The sequence below is a fragment of the Elgaria multicarinata genome, chromosome 3 (assembly GCF_023053635.1).
Source record: "Elgaria multicarinata webbii isolate HBS135686 ecotype San Diego chromosome 3, rElgMul1.1.pri, whole genome shotgun sequence".
NCBI lineage: Eukaryota > Metazoa > Chordata > Lepidosauria > Squamata > Anguidae > Elgaria > Elgaria multicarinata.
This window is the reverse complement of record NC_086173.1, coordinates 10,939,791-10,956,296: the sequence shown is the minus strand read 5'-3', so window position 1 is coordinate 10,956,296 and position 16,506 is coordinate 10,939,791. Positions and strand designations below refer to the sequence as shown.

Genomic DNA, 16,506 nt, shown 5'->3' with positions numbered 1-16,506 from the left:
AACATCAAATGCAGTGTTTTGACCAGTAATTAGTAGCACCTACCTTCTAGAATAATATGGGCACCTAAGCCACAATCCAGCAAAAAGACTTAACTCTGTGCTGGATTGTGACCTTCATCTTCAAGATGCTTAAAGTGCCCAGAAAGCAAAACAGAAATGAATTGTTTCATAATTGTCTCCCTTGTCTCTAAGTAGACATAATTCTGTTATGCAAAAGGATGTGGCTTGTATGACCAAAGGTTTTGGATTATGCTCCTAGGTAGTACAAAAGCTGCATTTATTTGCAAAGTAGTATGTGCTAACTGTTATAGCAACCAGTTAGGATATGTTCAGAAAATATATAAATTACAATGTGGAAAACTTGATTTAAATCAGTCCTTTTTTCCCCCTCTCCATGATTTAAATTAAATTACTTATTTAAATTGCCTTGGATAATCCTCATCCTAATATCCACCCTGCAGCTATTTTACCACATGCTTTTGCACTGCACTATAAATACAATCATGTCCCCATGACTTAATGCCTGATCTACACCAAGCAGGATATGACATCTCAAAAATGTTTTGAAGGCAGTAGAGGGAGTGTGTCCTGGGCCCCAACAGTTGTCACTACTGTTGTAAACCATTTTAAAACAGTAGCGTAGATCCTGCCCTGGTGCACAATGAAAGAACACACATTTATTTATTTATAAACCCTAACAGAAGAATGTCTCAGCTGGTGGGTTTGTGTGTGTGTGTGTGTGTGTGTGTGTGTGTGTGTGTTTTATGGATTTGCATCCTACAATGAAGGCAACTGATTAAGGGGATAAAATTTGGGCCAGGCTGATAAAATTCTGGTTGTGTTTGAAACCCATCTGTTTTGGCTCCTTTAAAATTAGTTTACTAAATGAAAATTAAAAGGATTGGTTTGTGGCTTGGCATGTTTTTAGGTTGCACTCCATGGGGCATCTTCTCGAGTGATGATCTTAAACTTTACACTGTATATTGGACTGGCTCCATGACCATCAAAATGACAGCAGTGCTTAATTTGGAGAGTGGTGCCAAAGCAGAAGCCTATTGAAAGTAGGGTGACCATATTTGGGAAACCAAAAAAGAGGACACCTAGTGTGTGTGTGGGGGGGAAGCAGCTTTCTGAGTCCTGCAGAAAGTATGTTATTCTCCCGCCACCTTAAAGAACCCGATTGGAGTGGAGGAGGGGAAAGGATTTCATTCTGCACCACCACCATCCACTCCAATTGGGGCCTTTTCTATAATGTCCACGAATGACCCACTTTCCCCTTTAAGACCTCAATTGGAGCTCGGGGTGGGGGAATGATGTGCCTCAAGAAAGCATGTCATTCCCTCCTGCCATGCTAATGGCAGCCTTAAAGGGGAAGGTGTGTCATTCCAGGACATTATTGAAAATTATAGAAAATCCCCCCTGACACCATGGAAAGAACAAAAACCAGGACAAATCCGGGAAAATCCTGACACTTGGTCACCCTAATTGAAAGGGCCCCTCCTTCCTACGCCACTGTCGATGCATTCTTACCAAATTGCCTTTCTGTCCAGGTGCCCCATCAATGCCACTGACACCCTATGGGATGAAAATTACAAGAACACAAAGGTCACAAGGAGTTTCCTGCACAAAATAAACTCAAAGAAGTGCAGAGAAAGAAACTGTAGCAGCATCTAACATCTGAACACATTTTTCCACAGGTCCAAAACTGGTGGATTCAGAATATATACGGGAATATATACGGGGAGTTCTGAGAACTAGATGGCAAAGGATATACAACTGGCCACTGAAATTTGAGTTCTGCCTCTTAGCATGTTATGTTCCCAGTCTCCTCCTGGTTGTGGTTGGGAGATCAGGAGTATACTGTAGGCTCACTTAATTTTTTCCTCCACACATCTCCCATATCAATTCCCTAATTCCCTTCCGTGATTTGTTTTAACTAAGGTGGATGTGTTTTAGAGTGTCATCACACAGGGGGAAATTGTGTTTGCTTACCGTCGCTTCTCCACCTGCATGTTTGTCCCTCATTACTTCCTCTTTTGAAAGAGGAAGTAAACAACATGCACATGGCCCATTCAGTGGGCTGTTTTGATCCCGCTGCTTCTTCTGCACACAGCAGGAGATAGCAGCAAGTTCTGTCTTTAAAACAAGTCCGACTTACTGGGATTTTTTTTGTCATGGGAAGAAAGCTAGAAGGGCCGGGAGGCAGGCGACAACGTGAGAGGGACCCACAAAAATCCCTGAGTGCCCTGTAACGAGTGTGCAATACAATGCTTGTCTGATGGAGCTCTTAGACATGGCGCATGGCCTGCTCAAAATGTATCATGTTTCAGGTTTTGAAAAGCAAACTGCAGGTCTTAAATTCAGATGGATTCAATTTTGCTTCTGAATGCAATTCTTCAATAATGGAAACAATGCAGATTTCAAAGAGAGGAGAGGCCAGCTAGACGAATCCTCAGCTTAAACTCCAGTTTCATTTCTGTTCTACCCCTGAACAGGAAGAGGAGAGGAAGGGAATTCATACCGGCTGGCCTGGGGGTCCAGGAGCACCTCGTGAGCCAGCCAAACCACGCATGCCCTAGGAAAAAAAGAAGACGGATGTGTGAGTGATAATGTGCCTTGCAGAGTCTTCTAAGTATCAAAGGGCTGTTCCACATCATCCCAGAAAAATGTCCCCAAGTCAACATTTAATCTTTATTGTGATACTTCTTTCACAAGCCTTGATCCATCCAGGAAGAAATGTTCAAGAGGGGAACCCTTGCTGCTCTTTCAAGATTTTTGCTTTCGTAAGCTATCACTAGATGAGCATTTCAGCAATAGAACTGTAAAAAGGGTATGGATATTTCCCCCTACAATTTCTGTTCTTCTTATTGTTATTCTTAAAACGCAAGCCTTGAAGTTTCGCTTTCCACTTTTGACATCGGAGGCACCAACCAGTAGATGTTGAGGACATTCTAATGAGTGTACTAGGCATGGCTATTGCTGGTACATTATCCAAGGGAAGCAGTTGTTCTACAGTTGTCACTGTATAAATTATAGTGTATGCAGTTGGGGGAAATGTGGCATTCTAATAACACAGGGGTGGGCAATCTTTTCTGCACTTCTTCCAGCTCTATAATATCCTTTTTTAGTTGTGGTGACCAGAACCGTACACAGTATTTTAAGTGTGGTTGCACCATAGATTTGTATAAAGGCAGTATGATACTAGCAGTTTTGTTCTCAATTCCTTTTCTTATAATGCCTAAAATGGAGTTTGCCTTCTTTACAGCAGCCACACACTGGGTGGACGCAATCCCAAGATCACTTTCTTCTTCGGTCACCGCCAGCTCGGATCCCATTAGGCTATACTTGAAGTTGTTGGTTGTTGTTTTTTGCCCCAACGGGCATCACCTTACACTTGCTTACATTGAACTGCATCTGCCATTTGGATGCCCACTCTCCCAGCTTGGACAGAACTCCACATAATCCATGAAACAAACGTTGGATGGATTTCACAAAATCCAAACATCCTTAGGCAGCAGGTGGCAAACTTGTACATTTGAATGCTCCCCCACCCCAAGCACACACAAACCCCTGCACATAGAAAAGTAGCACCTCAAGAATACACCTTCATCCTGACTTACACAGAGCTTTTTTTTTTATGGGGGACCAAGCATCCAAGCTACCACCTACAACCTGAAGTGGTACAGTCTAGAAAGAGTTGTACCACTCAGTTCTCATTTTTTTTCTTAGAATCATAGAATCATAGAATAGCAGAGTTGGAAGGGGCCTAAAAGGTTCAATGCAGGAATCCACCCTAAAGCATCCCTGACAGATGGTTGTCCAGCTGCCTCTTGAAGGCCTCAAGTGTGGGAGAGCCCACAACTTCCCTAGGTAACTGATTCCACCGTCGCACTGCTCTAACCGTCAGGAAGTTTTTCCTGATGTCCAGCCAGAATCTGGCTTCCTTTAACTTGAGCCCGTTATTCCGTGTCCTGCACTCTGGGAGGATCGAGAAGAGAACCTGGCCCTCCTCTGTGTGACAACCTTTTAAGTATTTGAAGAGTGCTATCATGTCTCCCCTCAATCTTCTCTTCTCCAGGCTAAACATGCCCAGTTCTTTCAGTCTCTCTTCATAGGGCTTTGTTTCTAGACCTCTGATCATCCTGGTTGCCCTCTTCTGAACACGCTCCAGCTTGTCTGCGTCCTTCTTGAACTGTGGAGCCCAGAACTGGACACAATACTCTAGATGAGGCCTAACCAGGGCCGAATAGAGAGGAACCAGTACCTCACGTGATTTAGAAGCTATACTTCTATTAATGCAGCCCAAAATATCATTTGCCTTTCTTGCAGCCATATTGCACTGTTGGCTCATATTCAGCTTGCGATCTACAATTCCAAGATCCTTCTCGTTTGTAGTATTGCTGAGCCAAGTGTCCCCCATCTTGTAACTGTGCATTTGGTTTCTATTCCCTAAATGTAGAACTTGGCATTTATCCCTTTTAAATTTCATTCTGTTGTTTTCAGCCCAGCACTCCAGCCTATCAAGATCACTTTGAAGTTTGTTTCTGTCTTCCAGGGTATTAGCTATCCCACCCAATTTTGTGTCATCTGCAAATTTGATCAGCGTTCCGTGCACCTCCTCGTCCAAATCATTAATAAAAATGTTGAAGAGCACTGGGCCCAGGACTGAGCCCTGCGGCACCCCACTTGTTGCCTCTCCCCAGTTTGAGAAGGTTCCATTGATAAGTACTCTTTGAGTCCGATTCTGTAGCCAACTGTGGATCCACCTAATAGTTGTTCCATCTAGCCCACTTTTAGCTAGTTTGTTAATCAGAATGTCATGTGGTACTTTGTCAAAAGCTTTGCTGAAGTCAAGATATATGACGTCCACAGCATTCCCACAGTCCACAAGGGAGGTTATCCTATCAAAAAATGAGATCAAATTAGTCTGACAGGATTTGTTCCTGACAAATCCATGTTGGCTTCTAGTAATCACTGCATTGATTTCAAGGTGTTTACAGATTGACTTCTTTATTTATTTATTTATTTTATTTATTTAAGGATTTTTATGCTGCCATTCAGCCAAAAAAGGCTCTCACGGGGGCTTACAAAAGTATTTCTTGACAGTCCCTGCCCACAGGCTTACAATCTAAAAGACATGACACAAAAGGAAAGGGGATTGGGAGGGAGGAGGAGGAGGGGGAAAAGGAAAGCAAACTCAGGCACTGCAATCTTAGTTGGAAAGTTCAGCAGTTACAGTTGACAGCAGGAGGGAGGGGGCTCTCAGCTGGAGCTGGACCCAGGCACGGTGGAGAGGTGCCTGGCTGCTGCTTCCTCCCTCACTGGTGGCCTCTGCAGAGACAGTTGGTAGCAGGAGGGAGGGGGCTCTCAGCTGGAGCTGGACCCAGGCACGGTGGAGAGGTGCCTGGCTGCTGCTTCCTCCCTCACTGGTGGCCTCTGCTTTATAATCTGCTCCAGAATTTTCCCAGGGATGGATGTCAGACTGACTGGTCTGTAGTTCCCAGGTTCCTCCTTTTTGCCCTTTTTGAAGATAGGGACAACGTTAGCCCTCCTCCAGTCGTCCGGCACCTCACCCATCTTCCATGATTTTGTAAAGATAATAGACAAAGGTTCTGAGAGTTCTTCTGCTAGCTCCTTCATTACTCTAGGATGCAGTTCATCGGGCCCTGGAGATTTGAACTCATTCAAGGAAATTAGGTGTTCTTTGACCATTTGTTTATCAATCTCAAACTGCAATCCTGCCCCCTCAATTTCTGCTTCACTTTTTCCAGGGGGGTCATAGACCCGCTTTTGGGAGAAGACCGAGGCAAAGTAGGAATTGAGCACTTCAGCCTTTTTTTTGTCGTCTGTTATCAATTTGCCATCCTCGTTAAGCAGTTGAACCACCATTTCTTTCCTCTGTCTTTTACTACTCACATATCTGAAGAAAGCCTTTTTATTGCTTTTAGCATCCCTCGCTAAGCTCATTCACAGCTTTAGCCTTCCTGACGCCATTTCGGCACTTCTGCGCCACTTGTCTGTACTCTTCTTTTGTAGCCTGGCCTTCCTTCCACTTCCTATATGTATCACTTTTTGTTTTCAGGTCATCTCTAAGCTTTTTGTGGAGCCACATTGGTTTCCTCTGTTGTCTTCTATCTTTTCTCCTCGTTGGAATTGTTTGTAACTGTGCCTTTCAAATTTCATTTTTTAAATACTCCCACCCATCCTGCACTCCTTTTCTCATTAGGCTCCCTTGCCACGGGACCTTACTTATTATAGTTCTGAGTTTATTAAAATCAGCTTTCCTAAAATCCAGAGTGTGTGTATGGCTACGCTCGACTTTTGTCGCCTTCATAATCAAGAATTCAAGTATGACGTGGTCACTTTCCCCCAGAGTTCCTGTAACTGCCACTTTATCCACTAAGTCATCCCTATTGGTCAATAACAAGTCAAGGATTGCCGATCCTCTAGTTCCTTCCGCCACTTTCTGTAGGAGAAAGTTATCACCCATACATGTCAGGAATTTCTTGGAAGGGCCGCTTTTGGCAGTAATGGTCTCCCAACAGATATCAGGGTAATTGAAGTCCCCCATCACTATTACATCACACTTCCTTGAAACACTGGCAATTTGTTTCTCAAAAGTTTCATCCTCGTCTTCTCCTTGATTGGGTGGTCGGTAGTAGACTCCGATTATCATATTCTTTTTATTCCTAGCCCCATTTATTTTAATCCAGACGCTCTCGACGGGGCTCCCAGTCTCATCCGCCTGTATTTCTGTGCAGGGATAGGTATTTTTAACATATAGTGCAACTCCACCTCCCTTTCTATTTCTTCTGTTCTTTTTGAACAAGTTATATCCTTCAATTGCTATATTCCAGTCATGGGAGTCATCCCACCAAGTTTCAGTTATACCTATCAAGTCGTATTTGCCTTCATGTAATAAGAGTTCAAGTTCATTCTGTTTGTTTCCCATGCTCTGGGCATTAGTAGATAGACATCGAAGACCATGTGTTTTATAGTCTGGCTTTGTTCCTACCTTGTTGCAGACACTATTTTGGGACACTGTTGGAGCTGTTCTCTGTACTGTGGTGCCTTGGCCTTCATCCATTGTTGCCTCGAGGTTTACGTCTCCCACCCCCGTAAGATTCAGTTTAAAGCCCTCCTGATGAAGTTCTTCATGCTGTGGCCGAACTCATTCTTTCCAGCCCTTGTGAGGTGCAACCCATCCCTTGCCAGCAGTCCATGTTCCAAGTAGCGTAGCCCATGGTCCCAGAATCCAAAACTCTCACGACGGCACCACCTTCGAAGCCAGTCGTTCATCCGGAGTATTTTTCTTTCCCTTTCTAATCCTCTTCCAAGAACCGGGAGGATGGATGAGAAAACTACCTGGGCCCCAAAGTTCTTCAGTTTCCTTCCCAGAACTTCAAAGTCTGAAATGATTTCTTCGTAGCTCTGCTTGGCGACATCATTTGTTCCCACATGGATGAGAAGAAAGGGGTATGTGTCCGTGGGCTTTATGAGCTTCGGTAACCCTTCAGTCACATCTCTAATCTGTGCTCCAGGGAGACAGCACACCTGGCGAGTCCATGGGTCTTCACGACATACTTGGGTTTCAATCCCACGCAGCAGGGAGTCTCCCACAACGACTACTCTTCTCTTCTTCTTGGTTGACCTACCTTCTGCCTCTTGGTCACTGTTGCATGGTGTCTCCTGTACTTCCTCCTCTGCAAACTGTCCTTCAGTCTCATTCTCCAGAAGCTGAAAGCAGTTGCTTAACTCCAATGGCTCCACCCGTGCAGAATGCCTTCTAATTCTTCTGCTCCTAACTGTCACTCTTTTCCAGAGAGTTTCCTCTTCATTGGCTTCCCTCCCCTCAGCATACTCCACTTCTGCTTCAGCTGGCTGTTGTTCTTCAATCTCATGTGCTTCTTGTTGCTGTTGCAGTTCCAGTTTCAAATGCTGTTTCAAATGCTGGGGACAGACCAACAGGGGGTAGCTATCTCCACCATGCTCTGTTTACAACCCCCACTATGACTTCTGTTTAGCCACTGTTAGGGTGCAGGGTAAGGAGGATGTTTGATCTGGCCCAGTATTTTAATTCTTTTTATTATCAGATAAGGGTTTTTTAAAATGAAAAATATTTACAAAGTTAAAATGAGGATCTGAAAGGGTCATTGCACAAAAAAAATTAAATTGCTTTTACCCCCAGACATAAGAGATATTCTTAAAAGGCAGAAAACAGCATATTAAAGCCTCGCAACTTCTAGCTCTCTTTGTCACTTTTACTTCCTAAAATCAAGACATTTTATGTTGAGAGACAAAAGATGGTTATTATTTTAAGGTAATAGCATACAGAGGCTTTAATGCTCATATCTCAATGACTGCTCAGACATAGACAGTTTAGAGAAGAGACATAAACATTGTCGAATACGTGCCTTTGTGAAATATGATATCTTATCTCTTTTGAATAATGAAATAAATCAGCCAGGGTGGCCGTTCAGAGGTGTGTTTTTAATGACATCCCACCTGTACTTGACTTCTCATATTTCAGGCTCTAGCAAGTCTGGATGGTTTCCCAAAGATTCCCTTGCTTCCATTCCCCCCTCCCCACTAAAATGGCTTGGGGTGCATTCCTGATCATGTTTGGACATAACAAAGTCCTACAACCCCCCAGCATGGAATACTGGGAGTTGTAAGACTTTGTAATGTCCAAACATGCATAGCACTGCACTCTTAAAGACTACACTCCATCCCAGAGTCTGTTTCTCATGAATTTAGAGGGCAGATACTCACAGCTTCCCCAGGCTGTCCTCTGGGGCCTTGTGTGCCATCAGATCCCTGTGAAAAGAAGAAGGTAGAACTAAGAGACCTCCCCCAGTTTGTGTTCCTCTCAACTACCTGTGCTCCCCAACCCCACCATCCCATTCAGCTATCACACAGTCACAAAGGACAGAAATACCCAATGAAGTATTTCATGAACACAGTAACTGTTTCAAAGATACAACATGAAGGTTCCAGCCACAAGGGGGAGGTGGTAATCCGTAACTTTCAGCCTATAAAAACTAGCATTCACCACCACCAGCACCCTCAGCTTCTACATATTTCTGAGGATATCCTAGGGTGACCATATGAAAAGGAGGACAGGGCTCCTGTATTTTCAACAGTTGTATTGAAAAGGGAATTTCAGCAGGTGTCATTTGTATATATGGAGAACCTGGTGAAATTCCCTCTTCATCACACCAGTTAAAGCTGCAGGTGCCCTGCCCTCTTTTAAATCTGGTCACTCTAGTATAGCTCCTGCAGCTTTAACTGTTGTAATGAAGAGGGAATTTCACTAGGTTCTCCATATATACAAATAACACCTGCTGAAATCCTCTTTTCTATGCAACTGCTAAAGATACAGGAACCCTGTCCTCCTTTTCATATGGTCACCCTAGGATACGCTGGGTATATATTGCATGTCTAGAAGCTGGCAACGACCCCCGTTACAGCTAACGAGCCATATGCTTGTGTGTTTTGCTTTGAAGCACTCACATATCAAGCAAAGTTTGTTTCTTTTTCAGGCTTTCCACCTTCTGCACATCCTTTTTACATTGATCTGACTTCTGCGGATCACTGGTCTGCTACGGAATTCCAGTGTGTGGCAGAGGATTTGGGGACACATTTTGAGGTGCACACTCAGTTTATATTTGGCACTAACCAGGCCATAACCAACCCGTATGAGTAGATAGCATGACCTATAGAACATTCCTAATACATTTGTATGTTGCAAGTAAAGATCAGTAGTGGTGGGCAAACTGTCTCTCACTGAAGCCCACCTGCCATGACTGATCTCACGGTGGAACCCCTGATAAGCTTCCAAAGAACTGGAGATTCCCTGGAACGCCAGCTGAAAACCCACAGATATAAATTATGATAAAGAGCCTGCTTTGAGACTCGTAATGCATCTCCTGCTCTAATAAATCTATGAAATGAGCCCACATATTGATCAAAGTGATTCTTTTCAACCTTTCATCTTGAGTTTTAATGAACTGTGCCAACTTAACTGTCCTGTCAAGGTCCTAAATCTTTTGAAACCACTTCTTTCTAATTCTCCACCCCACCCCTCCATTATCAGTCCAATAACTAGCTCTAATCATTCAAGGCCAGTTAACTCGCGAGCAATTCAGCATCTTTCTAGGGCAGCCTTGCCTCTGGAGTTGCTGGAGTGCAACTCCGATTACTCCCAGCTAGCATGGCTATTGGCTATGCTGAGTGTGGATGATGGAAGATGTAGTCCAACACCTGTGGAGGGCACCAGGACAAGAAAAGCTGTTTTAGGGGAATAATATTCCTTGCATCCCAAAATAAAACAACTCTGCCTCTTGGTTATCTGTTTCCACTCACCCATTCCTTGGAGTAATGCTTACCTTTGCGCCATTCTCACCAGGAGCTCCAGGTGGGCCTGGCTTTCCAAAATCTCCCTGTAAAGGAGTAAAGCAAGGAGTGAATCAAGATGGTACCATGGACAGGTAACACTAATACAATAGATATTTTGATATACTTACCCGGTTCCCCTTTTCTCCTGGAAGTCCTGGGAGCCCATCAAAGCCCCGATCACCCTATACGTAAGAAAACAATTTCAGCATGAACAACAATATCCCACCTTATGGACAGTTAGTACCTCTGTCTGTATCCAAAATGTCTCAGTAAAAAAAGCACAAATTATTTGTTTGTTTGTCATTCTTACTATCTATTTCATTGTGCAAAGAACTTTATTGTAACAATCAAATACATCCTTACAGCAACCCAGCATGGTAAGAGTCTTTGGGGAATAGCCATACATGTATTCACATTTATGAGATGGGGGCAAATCTGGCATAATTTATGTATTAAAATATTTACAATCTTTAAATAAAACCCACAAAGTGGGCTTACAACAACCATAAATGTCACATCCTCCCTAAGGAGGCAGAAAGGACAAGTAAAATTGTCATTCTCCCAAATCAGATAAACCATGAGGACAGGGCAGTTTGCTTTGCTGATAAATCTGCCACATTTCTAAATAGTTCCATATGTCCTTTTGTATTTTGAGGGAAGAGGAGAATTCCAATTTTATAAATAGTTTTAGGGCGCAATACTATACATGTTTAGATAGGAAAAAATCCTACAACTCCCAGCATACCCCAGCCAGTCATGTTGGCTGGGGAATGCTGGTAGTTTTAGGAAGTCTTTTCTATCTAAACATGCATAGGATTGTGCCCTAAGCTATCTACAGTGTTAAGTTTAGCATTGTAGGTAGCACTGTAGCATTGTAATGAATTGGGTAAACACACCTCCACATAGGGAACATGGATGCTAATCTTCCTGAGATGTACGTGCAGCCACAGATGTGCATGCTGGCTGCAGAATGCTGAAAATTGTAGGATTTTTTCTTGTCTAAACATGCATAGAATTGTGCCCTTAAAATACATTTGTTAAATCGTAAGCCATAGGTAATGGCCTCAGCCAGACCTACCAGTCTAGCGTGGTGAAGGGGTAAGGATCTCGCAATATTTTTATCGCGAGATCTCCCCCTCTGTTTACACGTGGCACGCGATGACCTCAGAGGGAGAGGACATCATGGCCGCCATTTTTTGTCATTAAAGAAGAAGAGCGCACGAATGTGTGCAAAAGGTAGGGTTTTTTAATTTTAAATTGATTTCCTCACTCCCCCCACCCCACCCGGATGGGCGCAGAGCTCCTCAGGAGCTCTGCACCCCATGCGTGGGTCCCAGCTCCTCACGAGGAACCAGGACAGATCACGACACCCACACACGTTCCACAGTCTCAGGATCAGCCAGAGACCATGAAAAAAGTGGGCTTGAAGGGGAGGGATTATCCCTCCCTGCTCCCAGGATCCCCATGTGGATGCACAGGGACGATCCCGGGGATCGCCCTGGGATTTCACCCCTTCTAGCTATGGCCAATGCCTTGCCATTTTCTGAAATCATATATCATAGATAGATAGATAGATATCTGGTTCGAATCTCACCTCTACCATGAACTGGGGCCATAGGCAAGCAAGCCACTCTCACCCAACCTCTGACTCGCCTTACAGGGTTGCTCTAAAGGATTACAACTAGATAGCACATGTGAAGTAAAAAAACTACACATGTGTTAAGTGTTAATTAAATGTCACAAAACAGTGCAGACATGGAGAGGGTGATTGGGTTCATTGTTTATAGGTCCTTGACAACTGTGCAGCTGTATTCCACCCCACATTCACTTTTGATGTACTAGCTGGTGGGCTCGTAGTCTTGGCTTCATATTTGACTCCTCGCTCTCCTTTACTCCTCACATCGAGGCAGTAGCTAAATCCTGTCGTTTCTTCCTGTATAATATTGCCAGGATTCGACCATTTTTGTCTGTCTCTTCTGCCAAGACTCTCGTTCACGCACTGGTTATCTCTCGGTTGGACTACTGCAACCTTCTTCTCTCTGGCCTTCCTTCGTCTCACATCAGTCCGCTGGTCTCTGTCCACCACTCTGCCGCTAAGATCATCTTCTTGGCCCGCCGCTCTGACCATGTCACTCCACTTCTGAAATCTCTTCATTGGCTTCCAATTCACTTCAGAATCCAATATAAACTTCTCCTACTGACCTTCAAAGCTCTTCACTGCCTAGCTCCTGCCTATCTCTCCTCTCTCATCTCACACTATCGCCCCACTCGGGCTCTCCGCTCCTCTGATGCCATGCTTCTCGCCTGCCCAAGGACCTCCACTTCCCTTACTCGGCTTCATCCTTTTTCTTCTGCTGCCCCTTACGCCTGGAACGCTCTTCCAGAACACTTGAGAACTACAAACTCAATCACTGCTTTTAAGACTCAGCTCAAAACTTTTCTTTTCCCTATAGCCTTCAAATATTGAGTTTGTTCTGACTTTACACTGTTGGTTTTGCCCTACCCTGTGCCTGTTTACACTTCCCTGTGCCTGTTTGCATTCTCCTTCCCTCTTTATTGTTTACTACAACTTATTAGATTGTAAGCCTATGCGGCAGGGTCTTGCTATTTACTGTGTTATCTGTACAGCACCATGTACATTGATGGTGCTATATAAATAAATAATAATAATAATAATAATAATACAAGAAGAAATCTTGTTTTCCCAGCAATTAAATATATCTTTCTGAACAGAAACCATCTCTCTCTCTCTCTCTCTCTCTCTCTCTCTCTCTCTCTCTCTCTCTCTCTCTCTCTCTGAACACCAGATGCTAAGGACAGACAATAGGGAAATCTGTTGCCTTCCATGCCCTGTTTGTGAGGGCTTTGTGGAAGCATTTGGCTGAGCAGCATTGGAAACAGGATACTAGGGTGGATGGGCCCTGGGTCCAATCCAACAGGATGCCTCTTGCATCCCAGCACAACTTCCCCTGAGCAGTGTTTTGTTTCCAAGACTGGGACAAAACAGTTTTGATTTTCACCTGGTTTGCGTACCTGTTGGATAAAAGAAATCCTCCCCTGCTGAACATGCCAATTTCAATATGAAAGTGACACTTTCACCAACATTTGATTCAGCTCTACTTGCAGCCCACCGCAGTGTCTTTGCAGGAAACACTAAACCACAGTGGGACTGCGCATCTCAGAACATTCTCTCTCTCTCTCTCTCTCCCCTCCCTTGCATCAATTCCACCCCATCCAGGTCTGAAAACCTTGGGTCCAGTTTCTCCCGGGAGTCCTCTGGCACCATCTGCTCCTGAGCGACCCTAAGAAAAGGAAAGAGACAAAGTGAGGAGGAAGGCAGAAGAAGGCATCTCTGTGCAATGTCACACAGACACGGATGAAGTGAGGCAAAAAGGCTTACCCGCTTTCCAGTTTTCCCTGGGGGTCCAACTGATCCCTGTATGCCAGGGGAACCCTGGGACAAGAAGAGAAATAACAGGGATCAAGAACTGCTTCACATGCTCCTTTTTCCAGGATCAAGATTCATCTCTGTGTTGGAAAAATTGTGCACTTTGGAACAATTGCCATGTGGTTTGCCATCACTGGCAACGTTTACCTTATGTTTATACCTACAAAAGTTGCATATAATGGACCGGAAATAACAGCTGGTCCGGAATGCAGGGGCCATAAATCCAGGTCTCAAAACAATTGCACTGGTTACCACCAAGATTATAGTCTCAATGCAATGTGATAGTTTTAACCTTGAACGCCTTAAAAAGGGCCTAAATCATCTGGGCCCTAGTGATCAAAATGTATTTAATTAACTAATGATTAATGAATTTTAAAAGCTTAGATCCTGCCTGCCTATTTCTCTGAAGCAGAATTCAAGGTGGTGAACAAGCAAAATCAACAAAATTTAAAGCAATCTCTTATGCTCCCTCTTACATCTTCAGATCCATAGGAGAGAAAAGGGGGTTGTTATGGGTGTCCCTTCCTGCAGTTAGAACAAGAAGGGGGGAATCCATGGCCCTCCAGATGTTATTTTATTCCATTTATAAACCGCTCTATACCTAAAGAAAAGATACCCGAGTGGCGAATGGTTAAAAAAATTACAAAAGAATAAAAATATTTTTTTAACAAACAAGCTATACCCAATAAAAACATTGCTGGTCATTCAGGAAAAACTTGTTTAAATAAAAATGTTGAAAACGAAGCAATGATGGCACCTGGCTGACATCAACAGGCAGGGAATTCCAAAGAGACAGTGCCAGTACACTGAGAGCTCTATGCCAGAGTGGGACTCGAAATGGATCTCAAGTCACATGCTGATGAGCTCAGGGACTGGGCAGGCTGATAAGGGGGAAGGCATGCTCTCAAATACTGCTGGGCTCCAACTCCCATCAGTCCCCATCTCCCACAAGCCCAAATAGCCTGTGTCAAGGAAGACGGGAGTGGAAGTACAGCAACATCTGAAGGACCACAGGTTCCCCACCCCTGATGTTAAAAAGCTGGTCAAGGTCTCCCCCACGCCCCAACCTTTATTATTATTATTATTATTTTAAATGAATGCTTTTATGATCTTAACGCTTTCCTGGAATTGTGTTTGAATACTTTGTGTGCTGTTGTTTAGTTTTATTTATTCTTGTTTCATGGTTTTGGATGCATTTTATCCTGACTTATATCATAAGACCCTTTGAAAGCTTTCGGGGGTAATGCGAGAGAAATATAAGGGATTAATAAATTAAATGAATAATTTTCTGCCGTGGTGGGAGGAGAACGGGCAAAGCATTAAGAAAACCCCCAAAGAGGCACATCCAGAGGGTCATTCTACTCCTTGGAACTTGGAATCTTTTCACCCACACCCTAACTGAAGTCCCTGCCTATGGTAGGTATAGACAAGAAAGGGAACTGATGGGGTGGGGGGAATGGCCCACACAGATCAGTTGTAAGTAATGCCAGAACCTAGCAGCCTAACTACAGAAAAGACAAGCAAGTTTAAAATGGCTACATAAATCTCCCAAATCCAAGCACAGGTCAGTAGGTATGACATTTTGGGTAGGGATGTGCTCCGTTTCTAATCCGACCGGAGAAGCAGTAGCGGAGCGGGGGGCTTCGCCTGCCCTTAAGGCGGAGGCGAAGAGGATTGGGGGGCCGGCGGAGCGTGGCGAAGAGGATCGAGGTGAAGGTGGATCTTTCGCCTCGATCCAGAGCTCCGCCGGAAAGGTAAGTGGGGTTTACCGGGCCCTGCCGCTGTCGCTGTCGCCCATGCGGCGACAGCAGCAGGGCCCGGTAACGCCCCCCGCCCTCCTCTCCCTTACCTGCCTCCGTCCGCGGTCCGTCAGCGTCTCCAATTGAGCCCGTGGTTCCAGCACTTGCGGCCCAGACTTCCTGGTGGAACCGCGGGCTCAATTGAAGACGGCGACGGACCGCGGACAGAGGCAGGTAAGGCCCCCCTCCTCCTTACCGGGCTCTGCCGCCGTCGCCGCATGGGCGGCGATGGCGGCAGGGCCCGGTAACCCCCCCTATGGGGGGGGAACCGGAGCTCCGATCCGGATCCGGAGCTCCGAGCGGAGCGGAGTGGGCACAGGCGGAGCGGGGGCGGGGCGGAGCGGGCCGATCCGAAAATGGCGGATCTTAAAGTGAAGCGGAGTGGGGGGTCCGTGCACACCCCTAATTTTGGGTGGAGAAGGTGGGTGGATTTTATTTGCAGGGATGCAGGCTTGAACTTCATGGGATTGTATGTGTGTGAATAAACATGTCCATAAGGACATTGGGCTAGACAGAGAAATTCTAATGTGAGAGGCACAGAAGGGCTAGCACATTCTACCCCCACGTTTAATCATCATCATCATCATCATCATCCCAACAAAAAGGAGAGTGTGTTTTAGAAAGGTTGGATTTTATGTTGGCACTCCACCCCACAGGAACACCACCACCACAATTATCTTCAGCAACCAACCTGTGGTCCTGGATCACCAGAATCCCCTTTCAGTCCAGAATTCCCTGGCAGACCCTACAAAAGCAATGTGATGAGCAGGTTTAATTCAAGATTCTTCAAACATCAAGAATACAACAAGCTTCATCCCACGTACCCGTTTCCCTCGAATTATCCCCATAGCATAAAGCTGT

General features: G+C 44.7%; 1 protein-coding gene across 3 annotated transcripts in view; it reads right to left on the bottom strand.

Moving 5' to 3' along the window:
- COL5A3 (collagen type V alpha 3 chain) overlaps positions 1 to 16,506 on the bottom strand; it is a 162,955-nt gene that overhangs the window by 64,574 nt on the left and 81,875 nt on the right. For all 3 annotated transcript variants that reach the window (XM_063119273.1, XM_063119272.1, XM_063119274.1), the window contains 8 exons: positions 16,337 to 16,390; positions 13,799 to 13,852; positions 13,647 to 13,700; positions 10,527 to 10,580; positions 10,389 to 10,442; positions 8,773 to 8,817; positions 2,522 to 2,575; positions 1,531 to 1,575 (listed from right to left, as the gene is read on the bottom strand). In XM_063119273.1, coding sequence (XP_062975343.1) covers positions 1,531 to 1,575; positions 2,522 to 2,575; positions 8,773 to 8,817; positions 10,389 to 10,442; positions 10,527 to 10,580; positions 13,647 to 13,700; positions 13,799 to 13,852; positions 16,337 to 16,390 — 414 coding nt within the window. The remainder of the gene's footprint in view (positions 1 to 1,530; positions 1,576 to 2,521; positions 2,576 to 8,772; positions 8,818 to 10,388; positions 10,443 to 10,526; positions 10,581 to 13,646; positions 13,701 to 13,798; positions 13,853 to 16,336; positions 16,391 to 16,506) is intronic.